The sequence below is a fragment of the Fusarium graminearum genome, chromosome 4 (assembly GCF_000240135.3).
Source record: "Fusarium graminearum PH-1 chromosome 4, whole genome shotgun sequence".
Taxonomy (NCBI): Eukaryota; Fungi; Ascomycota; class Sordariomycetes; order Hypocreales; family Nectriaceae; genus Fusarium; species Fusarium graminearum.
In genome coordinates this window covers 7,635,625-7,658,983 of record NC_026477.1, presented here as the reverse complement: position 1 = coordinate 7,658,983, position 23,359 = coordinate 7,635,625, and the positions used below count along the sequence as shown (strand labels likewise).

Here is a 23,359-nt window from a genome sequence, read left to right as displayed (position 1 = left end):
CTAGGCGAATTACAAGTTGATGTCGGATGCCGAGATATTTCATTGAGGCGGAGCCGATACTGAGCCTCCAATTGATCAATCTTTACACGTAATAGTTAGTTACACAGTAGTGGTTTGTCTTGGTTCTACAGATCAAATGTTCAGCTGCACGGATGATACCATAAATCTATTTTCATCCTTAGACAAACTGCATGTTTTATTTGCAAGGACAAAATATTTATGCTCTTGGCTGGCTTTGATTTATTGACATGCAGTGAAGAGTTCATTATATGATACATACAATTAGTAGCATTTGGTGGTTTGTACAACTTTAAGACAATATTGCATTCATAATCAGTAGCATATTCCAAATAAGTACCTCAGTATCTACGATAGAAATTGTTTTCAACCATCTTTGACTCATCCCATAGGCTTGCTCTTATCAATACCAACATCCCTTTTAAACGCCTCCAACCAATCCTTATTCTCCGCAATAGTCTGATTAAACGGATCATCACTAAAACGTTAGCCAAATAACAAATCTCCCAGACTGGCAAACTTACTCGTTATAACTAATCCACCTTGCATAATGCTGAATCTCTTCATCTGAAGGCACTCTGCTGGCCGGATTATGAGGTGACATAATCCCAGCCACCCATCTCCTCAACTCCTGCGTAAACCACCGCCAATAATTATGATCGTTCAAAAACGCTGTACTTGTTTTGAGGACTAGAGATTGAGCTGCCAAGATGTGAGGATTTGGTCGCAAAGGCGTGGTCCACGTGTCCGAGGCGTCGGTGGTGATGGAATGTCGTTGGCGAAATGCTGCGAGCCAGTAATCGTCATCTGCAGCTGTATGGTTCAAAAGTGAATCTGTTCCGTGAACTATAACTCTTGCTTGATGACGAAGTTCTTCATCTGTTGGTTCAAGCCCTATAACGCGTTGCATGTTGAGATAGGAGCCTAATTCCTGCTCTAAACGCGTGTAATCTTGAATCATGGCATTTAAGTTGAGGCATTGCGAAAGATCGATCAACTCTATACCTGTTCGTTGACGAAAGGGAAGCAACCAATCGCCTGGTGAGTGAATAACTCTTACAAAAAAGTTGGCGATAAAGTCAGATGGTGTTGCTGAGACTTCTTCAAGACGACCGACAATCATGCAGCACTCTTCTCGTAATTCGTCATCCCGAATACTCAGCCCTAAGAGCTGTTTAGCCTGTACAAATTCCTGAAGCTGTGTTTCGAAAGGACATCCTTCAAAAATGTTATTCTTGCCGCTGATTTCCATTGACGATAGGCGGCTCTCTGCGTTGGTTCGCATAGGTCCGAATTGTGCTTGTTGGGAGATTTCCGCGCTGGAAAAGACTAGATCTCGCAGCCAGGAGCAACATACCAACCCTCCCGTCGAAGACTCGGAAGCAAAGAGGATTCTGCACGCTTCAAGTTGCATTTCGTCCCCCGTTGGCATCCGCGCGTGCTGGTAGAAATGGTTCTGCATAAAATATGCTAGTTCCAACTTTAGCAACTCATACGCTGTCCGTGGTGTTTCGACGAGTGCTCTGCTCCCTTCAAAAGGAAAAGGACTATTTCTTTCCGTCTCGATAAAATCTAGTTTGTCAGAAACGTCTCTCAAAATGTTGATCTTACTTACAAGGAGGTATCGAGTTCTCGACAAGCTCGAGAATATGGGCTTCAAATCCCCAGTCGCCCTTCCAATCAGCCATTGTCTTTCCGGCTTTGAAATGGTCCGCTAGATGATGAACTCTATCACTCCAATTCTCCATGACAAGGTTACAAAAGCCACATCTTGACTGAATTGGAGGCGGAGGTGCTTTCCATTGTCGCATAGGCCACTCTGCGAATTTTGCGTTGTGTACGAGTTTCAGATGCTGGTTTAGATGGTCTTTTCGGTTAAAGGTGCGTTCTTGAACTGGTCGGTTCTTGCATGCTGAGTAGTTATGGCTTTCAATGTGAGCATCGTCAGGATCAACGTGTCCACAAAAAACACATAGCGTTTCAGAACTGTCATCTTTTTGACCACGCGGTCCTTCGGGACTACAGACCCATCGCTCGAGTGGTAGGTGTAGCGAGTTTTCATGACGTTGCCAATCGTGTTTTGCTCGAAATGTTTCTGTGCAAAAAGTGCATTGGAAGGCTTTGTGTGTTGTTGCCAAAGATCTTCGTTCTTCTTTGTATGCGCGTCTTCTGCGACGAGAAGAGCCTCGACTGAAGAGGCCATTAAGACCAAATGAAGTTTGGCTGGTGTGAGAGTTGACAGAACTTATAGAGCTGGATCGCGAAGTTCCAACACTTCTAACTGAAGGTGTGCGGGAGAGTCTTGTATATGGACTCGTCGAACCTATCTTGTTAGTGGATATTCGTTATTCATCGGTAAACATACCAGATGATGGTTTCACTGAAGCTACAGCTCTTGCAATGGCTGTCACGGCAGCAGGTTCATCTTCAGGCGGTGAGTCAACCCATCTTTGGAGCGGATCCATTTCTGATGTGTTCCTCACGGCAGGTGTACCGGGCCTGGGCGGTATATCCATTGCTTTTGTGCTGTGTCCTGGGGATGAAGCACTAGATGGAATCTTTCCTCTGCGGCGTGCATTGGCTAGCCAATTGGATATCTGAGTCTTTGTAAGTCCTGTTTCTTCCTGGAGCATTTTTCGATCTGGCTCTCTCGGATAAGGATGATTTTGATGTGTGGCAAGCCAATTTTTTAAAATTCGAACTGATTCTCTTGTGAAACGGCCTCCGACCTTTGCCGGAGTTGGTTGCGGCTGTGGTTGACTGCCAGATTGATATAATTGAGTATGTCCCGGAGTGAGACTGGCAGGGTTGATCTGTGCATGGTTGAATGTGGGGGTCACATCTGGAAAAGGCGGTGCAGAGTCTGAGACATAAGGAGTCAAGTCGTCACTGATGAAACCATCGAGCAGATCCATGTCTGTGAAGAGGTTTTGGTTGTTATAAGTCATGACGGGCCAGGTCACGGGTTTGTAGTGATAGTGATAGAGATATGCAATGTAATGTAAGTTAATGCAGGTGGAAAGAAATGGAAAGATGTTTTGATGGAGTAGTCATCATGTAGCGACGGTATATGATTGGTTGGCGCTAGTCTAAAAACCTCGTCATCGCGCCCTATTGATGGGGCGTCATGTGAGCGGTTCTAGGAGGGGTTGTCTTTAGATAGTAGACACCTTTGTGTCAGTCTATGTCTCCTTGAGAGGACTCGGCTTTGTGTTGATGGCGTCGTGTAACTGGGAGATCATGACAGAAACAGGCCTCTTGTTTATGTAAATGTCGTCAAACAGCTTGAGAACCTCTGGGTGAGGTTTGAGATAGTTTCTCGCCTCCCAAAGATATTTTTCAGCCTTTTCAGGATCTGACGTATTTTGCAGCATGAGACTGATGAGTTCTTCGTGTTTTGTTCGGTCTTTTTCTGTCAAGGTCTCCTGGTACGAGTTAGCCATGATCAGTTATAGCGTATTAAGACAAACCTTGATGTCAAACATGAGATTCATGGTGGGTTCAATGACGGTAGATTTAAAATCTACATCTGGATGGTCTTGTTGGATTTTTCTCGTACGAGCATCGAACTCGGCAATCGACTGCTCTCGAGTTTTTTCTGCTGGTTTTTGAACGTTCATTTTTGAGTGTGATGAGTTGTAAGTGAGGATGCAAGGTTGAAGGCTCTTCAGTGTGATGTAACTGTCCCCTCTTGCTTGACCAATAACAAACAAGATATTTCGCTTGGATGATGATCATCTACATAAGTGCATAAAATGCAAACAAAGAGATAATGGGGTACAATGGTACGTATAAATGTTTATTGTCTGTGTCAATGAATAAATATTTATTGTTCACTTTGTATGTCAAAGGCATCTATTTACTCAAAGCATCGACCAGCAAACCCTGCAGCTCTCTGATACTCTGTCGACTCGTCTTTTGACTCGCCATGACATAGAAAACATTGCCTAAAACTCTACTATGAGCATTCCAAGACCCAGTTCCCTGTCTCAAATGACTCTGGATCTTCTTGGCTGCGAGGCTCTTGTATCCTACGCCGTCGTCATCGCGAAGACTAATGGCGAGAACACTCCCCAAAGCCCAAACGCCCAGTACCTGAGGATTATGTGACATATCAGTCACAAAGTCCCTAGACCAGACGCTCCAAGCCTGAGTTTCGTCTTCAGCCCAATCCTTCTCTGCCCACTCCCACTCCCCATTCTTCTCCATAGATTGCATCTCAGACACCGACTCAACAGCGACTTGACACCCAACAGCGTGGGCAGTATAACTATGTCCATGCAACAAAGCATCACTCTTGTCATCGCTCTTAAAGGCATCAAAGATGGACTCTGAAGCCATCGTCGTACAGAGGGGAACTAAACCTCCAGTGAGAAGTTTAGCGTTGACCGAGATGTCGGCTTCTGTACCGAGAAATGACGCCGCTGTAAACCGACCCAATCGGTACAAGCCGGTAAAGACTTCGTCGAAAATCACAGGGAGTCCAGACCACTGTGGGCCTTGAGCCGGTAGCGCGTCTTTAGTGCCGAAGAGGTGAGGGGAACGCCTAACTACGTCCACTAAAGCTCTCTGAAAGAGGGGATCCCTAGAAACAGTCAGTATGGCCCTGTAAATGACAAGACCTAACTTACACAAATATCATGCCTCCAGCACCAAGAATAATCGGTTCCATCATCAAAGCTCCAAACTTCCTCCCTTGATCTTGGAGTTTCTTTAGGGTCTTTTCGATGTATTCCTCATACCCTCGGTACTGTTCGGTCTTGAGTCGGGATTCAAGGTTGAACACCTCCGAGATGGACTCCAACTTCTGGTCTTGTCCCATTCCATTGGGAGCACTGACAACCCATTTCCCCTCAACGCATTGAATCGTCGGATAGTCAAACCAATATCCCTTCCCTTCGTACCACTCAATCTTTTCATTGTAAACACACGGTTCAGCACAATCCATTGCACCAATGGTGTCACCGTGATAACTTCCCTTGAGTCCCAGAATTTGCAGGTTATCATTAGGTCCCCAGCCGTAACGAAGTCTGGCTGCGCGAAGGGCCATCTTGACTGCCACTTCACAGCCAGTACTTCCATTATCAGAATAAAAGACCCGTGAAAACCGCGAATTCTGCGCGCCCTCTAGCATCATCTCGGCTAGTGCAAGCGCAGGCTCGTGAATTGCCTCGGCAAACATGACGTGTCCATATCTACCAGCTGCATATGCTGCTGCAAGGGTCAAACGGGAGTTTGCGTGTCCCAAGCCCTGAGACCACCAAGACGCTGAGCCGTCGAAAGCAGGTTGAAGAAGATTCTCATACGTTTTGTTGAGAACTTGGAAATAATCGCCGTGTGCTGAATCGATCGCAGAGATTGTGTCTGCTGTCACAAGCTTTTGCTGGGTAAATGGGTACCAGATACTTTTACTAGCTTTTTCACTCAGTGATTCAAGCCGAGATATCCGTTGCTTTCCGCGTTTGTCGAGATGGTCGAGGACATGTGAAACATTGCTGGTTTGAGAGGCGTAGTACTCTCTCATCTGCTCTGTATCTTGTTGGATGTCGGGCAATCGAGAAGGTGGTTCAGGAACCGTATCGACTGGAATACCACCTTGCTTCGAGAAATAGTCCTTGAGATACTGATAATTCTCATATTTCATGTCTTGAAACAAGAGAATCGATTCAATATCATGACCCCTCATTCTCAGCGACTCATATGCAGAAATGGTCTGTGATATACCACCCAGCTTTGAATCGCCAACTAGAATAACGGGTGCACGTAGGGGGGTGTATAGATCGGCTTGTGGTGTTCCAGATGGCCCAGGCGAGTGCACGCCACCAGCAGTCTCTAGAAATAACCACCCTGGACCCTCAGATGCGTACCGAGAGACAGAGTCGTGAATCTTTGCCAGAACGGCCTCATCAGAGGGAATTGGCTAATCTGTGAGCTTGGTCCGATATTCAATTGGTCATCTCACCTTGCCGGACACTTTGGCAGCAATGTGAGGACTGCAGGGAATGTCATATTGGAACAATGTCTCGTGGTTTGTTGAAGATGCAAATCTCTGGATATGACTAGTTCCGTTAGACGAATTCTTCATAAATCATTGGACATCTACACAATTAGCTCAACTCTTTCTTTTTTTGGTTACAGACTTACACCACCCATCAGCTTCATCAACAGCACCCGTAGAAACAGGCTTCAAAAACCACGTCCTATCTCCCTTCTTAGACGCAGCATTGCACAAAACCGTGCTAAAAATGGTCTTTCCAACGTCTGTGTTTGCACCGTAAACTTGGTGCGTGCGTAAAGACCGCCATAACAAAGCTGGCACCGGAGCCATTTTCCCAACCACAGCAAAATAATAAATATTTGAAAAGGAAAATCGTGGTCTCTTCGGCTCAAAGGGAAGGAGGTTATGCGGCTTATAATCGGATCAACGTGATCGGCATTTTGGCCCGGCGGGGAAAAAGGCTCATTTTTTGGAGCTCAACACTCAACAGTTTTAGAGTATATATACATGCATAAATAGTCTCTACATAAGTGGGAATATTTCTGTAAATTTTTTTTAAAAATGTCTAAATTGGAAAAGCAGTTGGCATCTTGTCTACTAAAGCGCTCTGACAGATCCCAACTTCGAAAACTGACGACAATTCCCTCTTCAAACGTCGATTTTTCTTCCAATGCATATCTTTCTCTATCATCGATCCCATCGTTAATCTCGGATTATCACGCTCTTCTTCAAAATCGCCCATCGTTAGGGTCTGGCGGCTCTCGCTTGCTAGATGGAAACTCTAGCTTTGCACAAGATTTAGAGCAAGATATTGCAGCTTTTCACAATGCTCCGGCTGGATTACTCTTCAATTCTGGCTTTGACGCTAATGTGGGCATTGTGAGCTGTTTGCCTCAAGTTGGAGATGTTATTATTTACGATGAGCTTATTCATGCTAGTGCCCACGATGGCATGAGATTGAGTCGAGCTGCGAGAAAAATCCCGTTCAAACATAATTGTGTGTATGGCGAGGGTGGTCTTCACCATGTTCTTGCTGGTCTTGAAGAGGAAACTTTGGTGTTTATTCTTGTCGAGGCAGTCTACAGCATGGATGGGGATGTTGCACCTCTGAGAGATATCGTGTCATGTGTCCAATCTAGACTCGCAGGGAACGGTTACATTATAGTGGATGAAGCCCATTCCACAGGCATATACGGTCAACAAGGACAAGGTTTGGTTTGTGAATTGGGTTTGGAAAAGGATATTTTCGCAAGGCTACATACGTTTGGAAAAGCAATGAGTTCTTTTGGAGGTAAGTATTTCTCGGTAACGGTGACAGTCGCTAACGTATACAGCTATTGTTTTATGCTCGTCCATCACAAAAGAGTATCTGATCAACTACGCAAGAACACTGATATACACCACTGCACTGCCATTTTCGTGTCTCGCTAGTATCAGTGTATCGTATCAATACTTGCAAGGTGGTTTGATCGATGCGAGAATTACGCATTTATGGGATCTTGTGGCTCATGCGCACAAGCTTCTCCTCTCATTGACCTCGACAACCACGCTAGTTCGTGTTAATGAAGAACCAAAGTCGCCCATTATTCCCTTATTCACATCTCAGCCACGAAGTTTAGCACAGTTCTGTCAGGAGAGGGGGTACACAATAAGGCCTATTGTTGCACCAACTGTACCAAGAGGGAGTGAGAGGGTGAGGATCTGTTTGCATGCTGGGAATACTGTAGCAGAGGTTGAAGGGCTAATTGGGATCGTTGGAGAATGGGTTAGACTTCAGGAAGGGGCAGTTGCCAGACTGTAAGTAATAAAATAGACTTAGAGAATCGATAAAAAAATAGAAACAAGATGGAGAAACGTGGATTTGCATGTCCTGACACTGACAGTGGAGTATCCGCGGCAGCAAGTGACGAGCGGTAAGGAAGTGATTCGCCGGATATTATACGCAGATCAGCCATGCATCTACTTCTTTCTTACATAGATAAATGCTATTATCAATACACGACATGGTCTCTCTCTTTATCTTATTATAGTTCTAAAGTATCACATATGTATCAAGCCAGTATCAGACTTCTTCTATCCCTTCAAGTCGCCCTTCCCATCTCTAAATACCTCATCCCACCAAGGTTTCTTCGCTTCTTCCTTCTCCGTCTTTGCTCTACAAACATCCGTAAACTCATGCCTCTCAAACGTAGCGTTCCCATTATTCCCAACAACAAATGTCTGCGGCTTCTTCTGAGGCTTGCTCGATCTCGAATCCCAGTAAACCAAACTCTCCCCATTAACCACAATATCAAACAGTGACCTCGCCTTCGTCTCCTTCAATTGCACTTCTACAAGTTCCCGTAGATAAGGGAAGTACCAGATGCGATCCCACCAGGTATACCTCCGCTTCTTGGCTCCGTCCTTGTGGGCGTTGTGGTGTACCACTACAGGAATGGCCTCGGAGAAAAAGTCGGCGTACAGAGGCATTTCTCCCCAGTCTTCAACAATGTCCAGCTCGCGGAATGAAAGCTTACTCAAAGGGTTATGGGACTCTTGGATATCGGCTGGTACACCGTCAAGTCTGGGTGAGGTATCTAGACTCTTGGACTTTTCGGCGATACCTGCTGCGTCGTTGAGTGCAATTATTTCGCCATCCTGTTCTTCAAAGACGGTAGGTATAAAAAGATGTTGAGTATAGTCGAGACCAACGTGATACTCAAATTCTTCGTGCAGAAACTCAAAGTCTTTGTCTTTTGTGATAGACTTGTGTGAACGCAAGGATCGTCTCCAGAGTTCCTGTTCAGCAAATATTTCTGCAAAGATACCCTGGTCACTGTAGAGGTCCTTGCCATTGACAAGTCCCCTCTGCATGCGCTCGTAAACCCGACGGAAGTATCGTCGCATATCCCCAACTGGACCGATCATACTACCACTATTGAGGTACTTGGGTCGGTTATCGTGGAACTCGTTTGGGTCTCGGTCTGTGTTGGGACCGTAGAGATCTTTGCGAACAGGACTGTCTGGGAGTTGATCGCAGTGGAGAATAGAGCCTGATGATTCGGGAGGAAAACACTTCTTTTGTGCTGACACGATGATGGTTTGCTGCATGGTGACTTTGCCACGTCCTTTGTATTGAGCTGCGAGTCGACGATTTGCTTGGGCGTTTGCTTCATGGTAGCGTTTGATCAAGACATCTGGGGGAAGTTGAAACCAGACATCGTATGAATCAGACAAGACAACAAGATCATTCTCCTCGAGCCTGTTTTCATCAGGGGTATTGGGGTCGACGACACTGTCGAGATACTCTAGAGTGCCAGTGATCTTGGCCAGATGTGAACCGCCTTTCCATCCTTTGGAAGGATCGTAGGTTTTACCCCAGTTGACGATAACGGGACATGGGTAGCCAAGGGCTATTGAACTGGTGATTACTTTGCAGAGTTCATGGTCGGGGTTATTGGCTGGAAGGACGATGGCTAATCGGCGATCTTGGGTAACGAGATGCTCGACTGGCTCGGTTTCGACTGGTGGATCTTTCAGATATGCGCGGCCCTGAGATGTCAGTATTTCCAATATGGAAGCAGGGTAGACGTTCTCACCTTTACTGAAGTCAAGGCCAATAACCCGGGAAGGACTAAAAATGCAGCAATGAGGATTGTCACTGTGCGGAGAGGCAGCCGAAGGAGTCTCTTGGCAAAGGGTCTCCAGCAGGGTACGGAACCGGACCCGGGCGTCTTCAAACTCTCCGGGTCCGAGTCAGGACTGCGAGTGTCTAGTCTGCTGTAACTATGCCACTGGGGCATTGCGTTGCGAAGAGTGTCCATGGTGAAGATGGAGATACAAAATGATGTCTCAGCCATGATTGATGCGGCCAGCCCATCTTTATGTGTTGGTTACACCGGACTCTCTTCTCCTGACTGCCTCCTCCTGAGATACTTCATGGATTTGATCCTCCTCTTAGTCTTGCATCTTGGCCTCTACCAGTGACCACCGTTAGGACCTGACTTGGCAGAACAAAACTCAGCCCGGCAACTTGGCGTCCGCGTCATTGTCATTGCTGCAGCTACTCAGAGTCTACGATATCAACGGTTGGCCTTGGCAGCCGTCGATCATTGCCCTAGGAGAGTGAAGCCAAGGGAATAGTCAGGAGATTGTTTGGTGCACTACTCCGACGGTCCGGTCCAATGGGAGATAGCCTGTGCCATAATCCGTCTTGGCTGCCGAGTGAACCGGTCTATATTTAATGTGTTTGCGGTTATCTCAGGGCGTAACGAGATTTGGGGAATTAAGAAATGGGACAATGCAGTCAAGAGATTTGCAGAGTCACACAGTGAGCGTTATTGGGTATGGCATGGCGTTGATTTGACAACTGAATCTTTGATGTGGTGTACAGTCATTTTTACTCATACAACTCTTGCATTGAACCGCCGATTTGCATCTGGGGTATATGCGTCGCTGTCGACCTTGCATGTTCCCCATTTTCTCCACCAACGACGTCCATAAGAACGCCCCTTGGTATGGGTCCAGTGATTGTTTGGCGCCTTGCGTACCTTTGTTACGCCATGTGTACCTGCGATTTGTCAGTACGGCCACATAAGTGTGAGGCACAGGCAAGGCTGTGTACATACATCGACCCTTGTGCTTTTTATATCTCGTTGTGAATACCCTGCACTTGCTGCAATACCGCCTCTCGCCCATAAAGCCGCGTAATCTGATAAAGAGAGGACACGAAATACACTGGCAGTGCTTTTTGCAAAAAGGTACATTGCATATAGGGTGGTCTTGGGGGTACGTCCCGCATTTGAAGCAGATACGGGCTGGGGTGCTGCGTCGTCTGCAGCCGTGCATGCGTGAGTTGTAATAAATATTACGGCCGCGTACGCCCGCGCAATTAGAACAATAGAAACGAGACGAGTCGTCTACAGGACAACCGTGGGGAACATCAGCTGTTGAACGAAGCTGGTCAACCCATTCTAGTTTTGGCTTGGATGTGATAAGTGGTGTGACGAGAGCCTGAAAGTAGTGTGATGTCAGGGACAAACAGACGAGGTCGTTTCGGTTGCAGAGACTCAAGATTGTTAATTGGACCTCTGGAGGGAATCTGGGAAAGAGTGTGAAGGGAGGAGATTGCATTGATGACATGGTGGGTGGGACAGAAACAATGAGATGAGCTTGGCAACATGCAGGAGACGCGACGGTTGTAAACAATGATAGAAATTGATAGAGAATAAGACATTCAAGATGGGTTCATTGCTGCCATTTTAAATGCGACGATATCTCTATCAGATCGGGTTAGTTCCAGGCAACAGTCACGGATCTAGCATCTCAAAGTCCGTGGGATCCTTCGCTTAGGCTGTTGTAGATATTCTGCCTAATTTACTGGGATACGACTCCATATAATCAGGCATCTCTTATCTTATCTACAAAGAATCTAAAGAATTAATCAAACTTGCATTTGTCAAACAGCTCGTCCATCCAGTTCTACTACCTTGAAGCTATTACTGTGAAAATGAGAAACGCTTTGTGTTCTGTAGATGAGTATCTGATTCGCAAAGAACGTGGCGCATTGACGCACAGTTTCCAACCAGTCTTTAACTCTGCCGTGTGACTGCTATTGATCAGTGAGACACTGAATTTACCAATACCTACTCACGTTGCTTCAACCCAGCACTGTTTTGTTATCACCTACTGTCTTAGTGCTGCCAATCCGTTGTTAATGACTGTTTGAGTACGCAGATGCTTATATAAAGAGACTGTTCTCTCCGTCTCAATTGGAAACAAAATCAGCTACACAACAAAACAACTTACCAAACAGAGATCCAGTACACAACTACAATAAATAAAAACCTCCACCAGCAACACGATGTGCAAAAGATTTGTTAAACAGGAATACTGCCAAGATTGTGGCCACCTTCTAACGCAAAGCTTTGACTCGGAATGCTGCAGTAAGGCTAAAGGTGTTCTTGGACGTTGCGGGAAAACAAAAGACTATCCCAAAAAGACGTACATCATCTGTAACCCTTGTATAGCGAAGAGAAGAGGAACAACATCCTAAGAAGTAGAAAGGAACAAGGATTCGTCTAAGAAGACCAAGATGGGGACCACATCATGTGAATCGATGTTTATTAGAGAAGCTACTACCAGAGTTACGGCAGTCATAAAATAAAGGACATTAGATAAATTCATATCATATCTGTGAATTGCAGTAGCGCTTGTGACAGCAATGTGTAACTAAGTTGTTTGAATCACCAACTACATCATTGAGTAACTTGAAACATTCAACGCCTCATTCATTCTAAGAGCTTAATAACTGCTGCTACAAATCTACTATAAATTGATCGATTTCTCACCTCAGACTCAAACTTAAACTTCTACATCAAACACAATACAACTAAAACACAATACCAACACGCAAAACAATTAAAAACTACTATCTACTAAATATCATCAACATGTGTGTCAAAGTTACCCACGATAAAAAGTGCGAGACATGCGGAAAGACTATCTCATCAGTCGTCACTGAGCGCCCTTGCTACAAGGCACGCGAGAAGGACGGATATTTCGGATGCTGTGGTATCATTGATCGAATTGACGTCTCGGATCCAGGGGAGTGCGATGAGTGCGAGGAAAAGCGAAAGGCGAAAGAAGCTTGAGGGAGAGACCTAAAGGATGGAGAGTCTTCATATGAATAAGCAAGGAGTTGAGATTAGATAATTAAGAATGACATTATATTAAATACGAATCTATACACGTTATTTTAAATCTCCGTCGTAGGTTGACAATGAAAAAATAATGATCTTACCTCTCAACTATATGTCTCCTTCATCACCACCAACGTACACCAACTTCCCAGCCTTTTGGCTTCGACCTTTTCAAATCAGGTTTGAACGCTACGCCCCCTGCATTCCAAAGGCATTTGTTATCTTTGTCGAAAAAATGCCGACGTCCGCCTCTGCCGAACTCTACTGCCATCTTGTGAAACCTCCAGCGATTGTGAATATTTGGAGTCGCATTGCGAAGACAGTTCATCATGTAAGCACGCCAGTCGATACTGGGACCCTTCGTGAAAAATGTGTCTGTAACTGTATCCGGCCACTCGCTGTCGGCCCAGTCAGCTTGCGTGAAAGGAAGCATCCATCCAAAGTTTCGTGCTGCTTCAAAAAATAGGTCTTGTCGATTTCTCACTATTGCATGGTAGAATGAACGATTGACTTGGGTTAGAGACAGCAGGGTCTTCGCCGCGATGGTTGCTGACGGGGCTTCCCATATCCAGTGATTTGCTCTGAGTTCGGATTCAATAACGTTGACGGGCACATCAACTACATGATCCAAGATATTGTCGAGTAACTCGGGAATCTCAAACACCTTGCATAATGATCGTGAGGACGAGGGCTTGATAGGAGGGATCCGGAGGCTTTTCGGTACAGGCAGATATGTCGGCCTTGCTAACAACCATTCCGACCTCTCGATTCTGGCTATACCAAGAAAGTCATATAGAAAGGTATCACCAGTTCTATCTTCCATTTCGAAGTACCAAATAGAGTGGACGAGACCTATCGGACGATCTTCGCGCCAGTCATAGCGAGACTCATCGACATAGAAAGAGTCCCATAATTGCTCGGGGGTTATGTCATTATGTCCACACAGAAATCCCAGACATACTGGATGTATGAAACACAACTTGTCGTTGTGAAGGTTGGGCTCCCAATCCCAACCAGGGACTATAGCATAGGCCTGGTCATCAATTGTACTGGGAACGGTATATTTTAGCAAGTAGACGATCAGTTCAATTCGTAATACATGTGACGCTTACCAAGGAGCAGATACGTATGAAGGGACCTACATCGTGACAAGGACGCATTGTTCCCACATAGACCCATCTCGTTCTGGAATTGTATCAATTTCATTCAACGTATCTGTAGGTATCAAGTCGTCGGTGTTGGGTTCTTGAAATTCGGATTCCGACTGTCTGTCTTGGGATGCCGCTTGCTGGAGAAATGTGCTCCATGCCTTACGAGGGTTCTCCAAAGGTCCCGCGCTATCTCATTTAGTAATGGATTCACAACAAGAGCGGAGGTATTTACCAGAAACAGCAAAATGACTGCCAACCATTCATCATTTAAAGTTTTGTAGTATACAATTTGAATCAAAGCAAGGTAACTGGCATGGATGAGAACGAATATTTAAGTAAGGACATCAGATAGCAAGTCGCTACGTTGTCATGTCAACCTAGCAAAGATAGAAGATGATGTGAGAGTGGGCACCAGTTATCGTATTTAGAATGCTAAAATTAGATACGAGATATCTCTATACGTTTAGCCTTATAACTGTGCCTTCATGTGTGGTCCGTCTCTGAGTCATACGGTGTGTAATAGGTTATTCTTTGAGTCAGTATCGTTTTTTCTTCAGCTCGATTTGTTAGTGTAAATCACTAGAAAATAGACAAACCATTATACCAATTATTGAACTTGAGATTTACCTCGTTGATAGTAGGATAGAATAATTTGTGTACCTAGAGTAAGCTACTAACTAGTACAATTACAATCTGCTGAAATATAGCTCAAGTTTCATTACTCCTTCACATCCTTGACATCTTGGTGGATATCTTCGTTAGAATGAACTGCTCCTGAGCGGTAGATAAGATCATCGAGGCCAATCTCCCTGTTGATCTCGGCCATTCTCTCGTTATCGGCTTGAGCAGCGCCCTCGGATCCAAAGATGATATCCTAAATAGTTAGCTTTGGTATTTGTAAGAATATAAGTACGTACCATCTCCTCGAGTGAGAGACGCTTGGTCTCTGGAACAAAGAACCAAATAAATGCAGCACCGATCATAGTCAAGAGTCCAAACAAAATGTAGGTTCCGTATGTGATACCGTCCAACATTTCGGGCGTGACTTGACCGACGATAAAGTTGTTCCTGTTACGGTTAGATGTGCTTATCGCGTATTTGGTATCGAAATACTTACATCCAGTTACTGGAAGCACCAAGCGCCACACCATAAGGTCGAGTGCTGAGAGGCCAAATCTCAGCGATAATGATCCAGGCACAAGGACCCCAGGAGTCTAGAATAGTTAGTGCTGTACCATCCAAGTGGCTGTCTCAACTTACATCCAAAGTGAACCACGAATAGCCACACCATGCAGATAGCGGCCCAACCAGCAGCAGGGTGCGTGTCGAATTGGTCAATGTTTCTGGCTAGAATGACAGCAATGATGAGATGGCAAAGACCCATACCAATAGCACCGACAGCCAAAACAGGTTTACGACCGAGACGATCAATCCACAAAACAGCTGGAATAGTAGCGATAAACATGACGATACCGACGACTCCAGTGGCCAAGAGACTGGTGGTGTTGCTGCTCAGACCAAGCTGCTCAAAGATCTGTGGAGCATAGTAGAGGACCTACTATTGTTAGCTCTGAATCATGCAGTAAGAGACGTGGTAACATACGGCATTGATACCAGTCCATTGCTGAAAGAACATAGTAACTGTTGCTACAATAACACGCTTAAACATGGCCTTTGTCTTGAACAGCGCAGCAATAGCAACAAATTGAAGCTTAATAGTGTTGCCAGCAGTTTGTTCCTGAAGATGAGGGAACTTCTCTGCCAAACTCCTCTTCTCAAACAGGGACTGAGCCTTGATTTCGAGGAATTCAAGTTCGATAAGTTCGTGGTCGGTAGGAAGGTCACGTAGGTTGGCCAGGACTTGACGAGCTTCTTCTTCTCTGTTGTGGTGTGTGAGCCATCGGGGAGAAAATGGCATCCACATAATTCCGATGAAGAGAATAATGGCGGGGCCGAGTTGAAGGCAGACAGGGATCAACCAGGCTGCGTCGGATTGACCTTCACCAGTACCACCGATGAAGTGAGTTCCGCTGTTGATGTTAGTATATCAATGGAGATTGACTTCAAAGACACTTACTAGTCGATCCAGAAACTGACCATGATACCGAAGGTGATGGCAAGTTGTTGAAGAGCTACAAGAGCACCACGGACCTCACTATTGATTGTTAGTATGAGTCAAGACTGTCAGCGACAAACTTACGGAGGAGCACATTCAGAGTTGTACAGAGGCACAATGGTTGACAAACTACCAACTCCCATACCCCTAAGAATGTTAGCGAATGAATCACATATTATGGAATCACTTACGTGATAAATCGGCCAGCCAGAATAGCGTTATGTCCAGCTTGCATAGCAGTACATTGGATGACAACACCGATGATGAAAACACTCGTAGCGATAAGAATACCGTATTTTCGAGAACACAGCTCGGCAATAGCACCAGACATCAGAGTACCGAGCCAAGCACCAAGCTCAAGAATCGATGTAAGCCAGCCCTTTTTCGTCTTGTTTTGGACATAATCGCCCATATCTGCACACGTCAGCTGATGAATTTCGCTAAGGAAGAACACCCCTACGTCTCTCAAAAGATTTCATGACGAGAATTCCCGAAAACATTCCCTGGTTGTAACCATAAAGAATACCTCCAATACAGGCGAACGCAGCAATTCGGAAAACCTTCCAGTTCTTTACCAGGGCTCTGGCACCACTGGCACCCATAAGGGCCTGTCGTCGTTGAAGGGCAGCATCATAAGTGCCAACTGTAGTCGGAGCTCCACCCATCTTGGCGTTTTTGAAGATGTCAATAATGATATTGACAGACAAGTTGGATAGAAAACATCTTGGCAAGAGAAGAGCGGTCTATTTGTTATATATGCCAGTAAGCCAAGACATGAAACGTCGTATTGTAGCATTGTATTACCACGTCGGGCAAATGTATCTCGGCTAAATGAAGAGCCGTTATAGAACAGGCGAAACAAACTACGGGCATTTTCAGTAGTGAAACTCAGGGAGACTTTTCTCCCCGCAGGTGGATAAATCTTGCATTCAGCCTGAAGATGTTTAAAGTGGTTGGTCATGTCCTTTTGAGCAACTCAGGCTAAACGAGACATGGGTAGAGTCGCATGTAAGATTTGACTGCAAGGTTGAATATGCGCTCCAGTGATAATCTGGGGATGTAAGATTACTCTACAGAAATGGATAAAGTCATGTCGATCTGCGGGGAAAGCTGGGGAAGAGAGTCAGGTCGGTTGAATATCCGATTATTCTTATTGCTAAACAGCTGATTTATGTACAAATATGCAGCAATGACAGGTCGATAAAAGGTTACAATGGAAACTTAAAAGCACCTTTACCCATGCACCCTAAAGGTGGCTAGATAACAGCCGACAGGATACGTCTTGGCAGAGAAGCCCAAGTCTTGGGTTCTTCAGGAATCTCCTCATCCAACAAGGAAATACCGGTCTGGAGATCCATATCAATAGCCCTGACATACAACTTCCAATCCCGAGAGTACACCTTGTAGCCCAGGTACAGGACAAGAATGATGGGACCAGCGAGGAAAGACATGAAGAAGGACTCTGCGTTGGGGGCCGAGCCATCAGGAGCCTGAGACAGAAATTAGCACGATGTAACCCTAGAGTTCGGGTCTGGACCAAGTGACTTACGAAAAGGGCCGAGTAGAAAGTAGCAACCAGAGCAAGGACATTGAGGAAGACACCCAAGTAGCTACCCCAGACACCAAAGGGAGTCTTGTAGGGGATCAAGTTCATGTTTACACCCTGAGCCTTCATTCCAGATCTCATGCGGGCGTGTGCGAGACAAATGGTTCCCCAAACGAAGAGGAATGCGAGACCGGACAAGGCAAGGAGCCAATCGAAAATGGTGCCGCCCTTGGGAGACTCTCCGATGTACGCCAATAGACCGAAGCCGAGCTGAATGATGACACAGTAAATAGGTCGTCCCTTGCCATCAATGTAGTTGAGGAACTTGGGAGCATGGCCTCTCATAGCCATAGCTTGCATGGTACGTGTGGAACCAAAGGTACACGTGTTTGCGACGGACAAAACCGAGATTGTAATCACGGCGTTGAAGATGGATGGCAGAACCTTGATACCGGCGTCTTGAATGGCAAGAACGAAAGGTGACGCCTTGGTGTTGGCACCAGAAGCACCCTGGAGTCTGTCATCGTCTGATCGAAGGATGGTTCCGACGATGAAGAGGTTGATGACGTAAAAGAGAGCAATACGCCAAAAGACTTGCTTGGAGGCAGTAGGGACGGACTTGCGAGGGTCAGCTGTTTCGGCGGCAGCGAGACCGACCATTTCGGTTCCACCAAAGGCAAAGGCTGGAGATGTTAGTCGAGGCGACAGACATAAACAGGGGAGACTTACCAGCTACGACGAAAACAGCGCAGAAACCCTTGAAGTCGGTGAAAGCACCGGGGTCGTGCCAGTACTTGGTACCGAGGTAGCCCTGATCACCGACACCACCGCAGTTGATGATGATGCCGAGGATGATGAAGCCCAAACAAGCAGCGATCTTGATGGCTGAGAGAACAAATTCGACTGGTAACGTCAGTATCGAGAGACAAAATGTCGGGGAGATAGATTCTTACCCTCTCCGTAACCACGAACACCAAAGATTTGGACAATGGTGAGAGCGACGAGGAAGACAGTAACCCAAACAGCCTAGTGGTTGTTAGTCTAGTCCGGAGAAATATGTAGGGCTGAATATGCCAAGATGCGCCAAGAGATGCCAAGACAGATAGATCTAAAAGCTCTCAACCTCATCTGTAGATAGTTGTTACTCACCATGTGGATATCGGAACGCCAAAACTCAATAGTCTTGGATGCGGCGATCAACTCGAAAGGAAGAACTGTAAGCCACGACAAGGCGTATTCCCAACCACAGGCGAAACCCCATGATGGATCGACGAAGCGAACGATGTAGGTGTAAAAGGCACCGTTGACGGGGTACAGGACGGCCATTTCGGCGAGGGCGAGGTTGGTGCAGAGAAGCATGATTCCGATGATGAGGTCTATTCGTGTTAGTCGTGAAGCGATCGATTGATGGGGAGGAGTATCTTACATCCTGTAATCTGTTAGCATACTGGCTTTGATGTGAATGGATAGCAGAGTAATTACCGATAACAAGCGCTGCTGGACCTCCCTTGTGAAGAGCACTTCCAGATCCGACGAAAAGACCTGCTCCGATGGCTCCTCCGATAGCAATCATCTGCATGTGTCTGTTTTGCAGATGACGCTTGAGCTGACCTTCACCATCGGTCGAGCCGAGCTCTTCATCGTGAGGGGTCGCGACGGTGGTTTCGTCCTTGACTTCATCTTTGTGAGATGACATGATGAACTTGTCGGTTTATACTCTGCAGTATAAAATGCCAATGGATAGAGAGTGAAAGGGCCCGGGAATGAGAGACTCTGCGAATGTATGCTGGCTCGTCTCAGACTTTATGTGCCAAGCCCAGCACTGCGCTAAGCACAAAACAAACAAGCTTAAGATAAGCTTTGCTGACGCTAATGCACGGGGGACTTTCTCGATATTATCTTGTCGGCCGAAGGAGGGTGGTCTAGAACCCTTGTGTGATTACAGCACGGGACCCCTTGTTTATGGCGCATCCGTTGTTACACTTGGGGAGAAGAACTATTGAAGAGACGAAAAGCCAAGAGAGGAAGATCGGCTTGGCCTCTTGGCGTATCAAGATTGTTGCTCGGCGTGGAGAAAGGTAGTCTCATGTTGGGTTTGGTTATGGGAGTGATAGTATTGGTTGGAGCAAGTGTTGGTCGGGATGCTTATTTCTACAATCTGACCACCCTTACCACACCCAAAAAGACATTATGCGGCGATGGACCTTCTTATCAAGGACATATTTCGTGGCCTTTTGTTGCTCACAACGCCACAGCCTGGCGGTAGCGCTTGTGGTACAGATAGGGAGGCGTTTCGGGGCTGTTTTATTGGTGAGGCCAATATTAGTGACAGGGGGCATGTCAGCTCCTGTTTTACCCCAGACTGCCAACGAGGTCATGTCTTTGTAAGAGACAAGGTAACCAGGGATAGTTAGACCAGTAACCAGGTATGGTTGGACCAGTAGCCACGATTAGCTAGTCCAGTGACCAGATAGACAAGTTGCTGAAGGATTACCGGTGTCCTGTCGAACGACTGTGGAGTTCTAGAACAGTTCTTTGGGATTATCACCGCAGATAGATAGCGAATAATGTCTTGTCAGCGTATCGTTGATCGTCTCAATGATACCATTGTGGGAATATGACCTACCTAATTAGGAAGGTAAATGGTTGCTCGCAGATAAGCCGGTGCCGCGCTTCCGGGGCTAATAAACACGATAAGATACTGGAGTAACAGGGGGGCTTGAACTGATTAACCACGATTTTGCACTATAAGCCTGCATTTTGTCCTATTTATTTGTAAAGTCCGGGGAAATTATTACACGTGTTTTCGTGTGATTACCTTCTGTATCGGTATAGCTCTCTATGTCACCTATTAAACTCAACTAGGTAGGTAGCTATTCATACCCTATAGCAACCTCGTATAAGATCCTCCACTAGCGACTTTTAAGTTGGTCACATCCCTTGACCTGGCTATCAAAACTACCTCCTAAACAAATCTAGCACCAAACTCTTCGTTAATCGTTGCATAATCTTCAGGGCCATAAGGTTCTGTCATCTCCTTGAACCATCCCTTCTTTCGATGCACCACCAGTCCCAAGTCCGCCATCATCATGTCCATAAACGGAACTGCCTCAAAGATGAAGTCGGGCGACCTGGACCCTGTATCCTTTGGATACCGCCACTTGCCAAACCGGTTGTGCAGGATTGTTTGCCAGTGAACCTCTTCCAATTTCATGCTCTTCCCATTAACCATCTCATCACCATCAACCTCTGAAGCGACAGCTGAGCCAGGGTCTCGGGCCAATTTGCCGTCGAAAAAGGCGCTGATCCATAGACCTTGAATGTGCGCGCATGTACCGTTACTAAAGTTTGTCGAGTATCCAGTAAATGCAAGATCTTTGGTGCGAAGAAACTCGGCAGTACCGGGGACCATGAAATGGTAGAGCATCAGAGGGGTGCGTGGGGAGAGATCAGAAGCATTCATCTTGAAGGCTTTGGTTTCAGTGAGACGCTTGTAATTGGGGTTGAACTTCATCGGTGTCTTGAGACTTGGGAACCGCTCTTGAATCACTTGATCGGCCCGCTCAATAAGTGCAGTCTGACCGGCAAGTCCTTCATCAGGGGAACAATCTTTGTCACTATCATTGAGGACATACGGAAGGCCAATCCTTCGGTCGATACCCTCAGGCAGAAACTTGAGAGGAGAGAATGACTTCCAACCAGTCACGGCGATGAAAGCATCAGACTTAAGAATCGTCCCCTTTTCGTCGTCAAGGTGGACTCGGCCCTTGCTAAGATGCGAGAGATCCTTCTCATGGATCCGCACAGTACCATTGCGTATCGGCTCGTAAAAATCAGTCTCGTAATTCAAGATACCAAAGGCCGTGCCTGTATGCATCGCTGACGAAGTTGGCTTGAGCTTTTTCAGCTCAGGATGCGAATCAAACTTCATGATGGTAATCACATCCTGAGCTAGAATGTTCCAGAAAGCCTTAGTGACGGCTCTGCCGATGGTGGTGCTGTGCCAGAATGATTTAATGCCGTGGTAGCCGCTATCCTGGCCCCAGATGCATGGGGCGAACCAGTGAAGCCAACGGATATCTGACAGAAGTTAGATATTGAGTTTATAGATACTAGGGAGCTGTCACTCAACGCAGGGATTGTGATAACTTACTGACTAGCTTCTCGATCCAAACTTTAAAAGGCGTCACGTAAGAAGGTGACATCCAAACCGGGCCGTGGCCTGTCGCTAAAGATAACATCGTTAGATAAAGTTGGATAACAATCGGAAATACATACGCCGTATAATCCAATCAACCTCAACACCATGAGCCGCATACGCATAAACGGCGTCCCAGCCAGACTTTGTTCCTCCAAAGACAGTGACGCACTTGGCACTGCTGATGGTGTCTCTGTATTTCTGAAAGTCTTTGCTGTGGAAGAGTGGCTTATCGTATTGCTCCTGGCCTTGGATATGGGGCATGAATGGCTCTGATAGCATGCCCGTCGCAATTATTAATCTCTTGGTGAAGACTTGAGTAAGCGTCTTTTGCTCGTCCTCCGTGCTATGAATTTCAAGTAGCCAGCCACCATCGGGTTTATGCTCAGCTGAAATAACCTTTGTGCTGAGCCTCAGATGCTGATCGATGCCAAATTCTCGTGCATAGGCTTCCAGATACTCATGCATGACCTCGCCGGGAATATATTCCCCTGTCTTAACACCAAAGCGCTTTGTAGTCATGGGAAAGTCGGGGTATTCATAAGTTCCCAGTAGATTGTTCGATCTCAAGCAAGGATAGATCCGCTCATTTGACCAGACACCACCTACCGAGGCGTTGACGTCAAATATGGCTAAAGAGTCGTCTGGATGTGTGACGTGGTACTGCTTTGCAGCGCCGAGGCCATAGTAGCCTTTGTTTTGAGTCAGACGACGATAACTAGAACTTCATGATAGTGACTTACCAGCTCCGACAACGACAAGATCAAACTGTTCCATCGTCGCGATAACCCTGCACAGTTATGGACCTGGTATCTTGGAAAATTGATAGGTAATGAGACAAGGCAGTAAAAAATGGGTAGAGTAATGTAACAAAGAGGCCATCGGAAAGAAGACAGCAATTTAAATTAATCTCCTCTTCCGAAAATGTCTGTTTTGGGAAGTTATGCTTACTAGACGAAAATGTGGTAAGATTTTAGGCTGAGATGTGTGGTGTTGTCAGCGCCAGCCAAGACAATCCGACACCTTGTTCTACAAAGCTACCTATTGGCAACCATGATGCTCGTCAATTTACTTCTGCATCCTTGCACATCTGTCAGATCAAGAATGGCATTGCTGTTGATAAGATGGCAATGTGATAATGTAGGAATTACCCTATATACATAAGCCCTCAACCCGTATTTGCATTTGTGCTTATTCCCATCCAGAGCTTTGGAACACTGCCTGCTGACTACATCAATATAGATCATAACTATGCAACTGATACAAGAGACATCTTGGAGTTCCTCAATAACTTTTTGTACTCCTCGATTTTGGAAATTCCCACTACAATCAGCTCTTCAACTGTGTCGGAATCTAGATTACCCTTCCAAAGGTCGATCACACCATTTACTTGACCATCGTCAATAGTAACAGACATGACAAGATTCCCTTCGTCTCTAAGCTCCCACGAAGCCTTTCCATAGGGAACCATACCCGTCGGCTTCCAATGCAGCTCTCCAAGCCCCCCACTTGCTTGGAAAGGTCCCGTGTGTCCCTTGATGTCGATTTCGTGTTTGCGATGCGTAAAGTTGACTGTAGTTTTGGGCGGAAAGCTGTGGAAGTCCATAATAGCGATTTCCATATCATTCTCTACGGATTTGACGTAGCATTTG

At 46.0% G+C, this 23,359-nt stretch overlaps 11 protein-coding genes across 11 annotated transcripts; 2 read left to right on the top strand and 9 right to left on the bottom strand.

Annotated features, from left to right (window-relative positions):
• Positions 1-399: 399 nt before the first annotated feature.
• On the bottom strand, positions 400-2,966 carry FGSG_09047 (uncharacterized protein; the record flags this gene model as incomplete). The annotated part of the gene is made up of 4 exons (XM_011330448.1): positions 400-496; positions 543-1,488; positions 1,634-2,341; positions 2,384-2,966. The coding sequence occupies 4 exons, from the start codon at positions 2,964-2,966 to the stop codon at positions 400-402; spliced, it is 2,334 nt and encodes a 777-aa protein (XP_011328750.1).
• A 234-nt stretch (positions 2,967-3,200) lies between these two features.
• On the bottom strand, positions 3,201-3,638 carry FGSG_13507 (uncharacterized protein; the record flags this gene model as incomplete). The annotated part of the gene is made up of 2 exons (XM_011330447.1): positions 3,201-3,443; positions 3,489-3,638. 2 exons carry the CDS (start codon positions 3,636-3,638, stop codon positions 3,201-3,203), a joined length of 393 nt encoding a protein of 130 aa, XP_011328749.1.
• Positions 3,639-3,873: 235 nt separating this feature from the next.
• Positions 3,874-6,346, bottom strand: FGSG_09048 (uncharacterized protein; the record flags this gene model as incomplete). The annotated part of the gene is made up of 4 exons (XM_011330446.1): positions 3,874-4,603; positions 4,650-5,938; positions 5,981-5,991; positions 6,163-6,346. The coding sequence occupies 4 exons, from the start codon at positions 6,344-6,346 to the stop codon at positions 3,874-3,876; spliced, it is 2,214 nt and encodes a 737-aa protein (XP_011328748.1).
• Positions 6,347-6,577: 231 nt separating this feature from the next.
• FGSG_09049 (uncharacterized protein) lies at positions 6,578-7,998 on the top strand (the record flags this gene model as incomplete). Its single annotated transcript, XM_011330445.1, has 4 exons — positions 6,578-7,307; positions 7,351-7,813; positions 7,855-7,929; positions 7,995-7,998. The coding sequence occupies 4 exons, from the start codon at positions 6,578-6,580 to the stop codon at positions 7,996-7,998; spliced, it is 1,272 nt and encodes a 423-aa protein (XP_011328747.1).
• Positions 7,999-8,089: 91 nt separating this feature from the next.
• FGSG_09050 (uncharacterized protein) lies at positions 8,090-9,106 on the bottom strand (the record flags this gene model as incomplete). The annotated part of the gene is made up of 1 exon (XM_011330444.1): positions 8,090-9,106. The coding sequence occupies one exon, from the start codon at positions 9,104-9,106 to the stop codon at positions 8,090-8,092; it is 1,017 nt and encodes a 338-aa protein (XP_011328746.1).
• A 3,267-nt stretch (positions 9,107-12,373) lies between these two features.
• Positions 12,374-12,728, top strand: FGSG_13508 (uncharacterized protein). Its single transcript, XM_011330443.1, has one exon. It carries the CDS (start codon positions 12,448-12,450, stop codon positions 12,646-12,648), a length of 201 nt encoding a protein of 66 aa, XP_011328745.1. The 5' UTR covers positions 12,374-12,447; the 3' UTR covers positions 12,649-12,728.
• Positions 12,729-12,820: 92 nt separating this feature from the next.
• Positions 12,821-13,856, bottom strand: FGSG_09051 (uncharacterized protein; the record flags this gene model as incomplete). The annotated part of the gene is made up of 2 exons (XM_011330442.1): positions 12,821-13,729; positions 13,839-13,856. The coding sequence occupies 2 exons, from the start codon at positions 13,854-13,856 to the stop codon at positions 12,821-12,823; spliced, it is 927 nt and encodes a 308-aa protein (XP_011328744.1).
• A 624-nt stretch (positions 13,857-14,480) lies between these two features.
• FGSG_09052 (uncharacterized protein) lies at positions 14,481-16,628 on the bottom strand (the record flags this gene model as incomplete). Its single annotated transcript, XM_011330441.1, has 9 exons — positions 14,481-14,721; positions 14,765-14,915; positions 14,965-15,061; positions 15,108-15,402; positions 15,451-15,877; positions 15,925-16,002; positions 16,048-16,110; positions 16,155-16,377; positions 16,424-16,628. The coding sequence occupies 9 exons, from the start codon at positions 16,626-16,628 to the stop codon at positions 14,566-14,568; spliced, it is 1,695 nt and encodes a 564-aa protein (XP_011328743.1). The 3' UTR covers positions 14,481-14,565.
• A 591-nt stretch (positions 16,629-17,219) lies between these two features.
• Positions 17,220-19,205, bottom strand: FGSG_09053 (uncharacterized protein; the record flags this gene model as incomplete). Its single annotated transcript, XM_011330440.1, has 7 exons — positions 17,220-17,453; positions 17,513-18,192; positions 18,239-18,412; positions 18,463-18,535; positions 18,659-18,885; positions 18,936-18,938; positions 18,992-19,205. The coding sequence occupies 7 exons, from the start codon at positions 19,203-19,205 to the stop codon at positions 17,220-17,222; spliced, it is 1,605 nt and encodes a 534-aa protein (XP_011328742.1).
• A 1,269-nt stretch (positions 19,206-20,474) lies between these two features.
• On the bottom strand, positions 20,475-22,484 carry FGSG_09054 (uncharacterized protein; the record flags this gene model as incomplete). The annotated part of the gene is made up of 4 exons (XM_011330439.1): positions 20,475-21,589; positions 21,663-21,731; positions 21,788-22,399; positions 22,451-22,484. The coding sequence occupies 4 exons, from the start codon at positions 22,482-22,484 to the stop codon at positions 20,475-20,477; spliced, it is 1,830 nt and encodes a 609-aa protein (XP_011328741.1).
• Positions 22,485-22,956: 472 nt separating this feature from the next.
• Positions 22,957-23,313, bottom strand: FGSG_09055 (uncharacterized protein; the record flags this gene model as incomplete). Its single annotated transcript, XM_011330438.1, has 1 exon — positions 22,957-23,313. One exon carries the CDS (start codon positions 23,311-23,313, stop codon positions 22,957-22,959), a length of 357 nt encoding a protein of 118 aa, XP_011328740.1.
• Between the last annotated feature and the right edge of the window lie 46 nt (positions 23,314-23,359).

Excerpts from the sequence above, each read along its gene's own strand:
- FGSG_13508 (XM_011330443.1), top strand. The coding sequence starts at position 12,448 with ATGTGTGTCAAAGTTACCCACGATAAAAAGTGCGAGACATGCGGAAAG.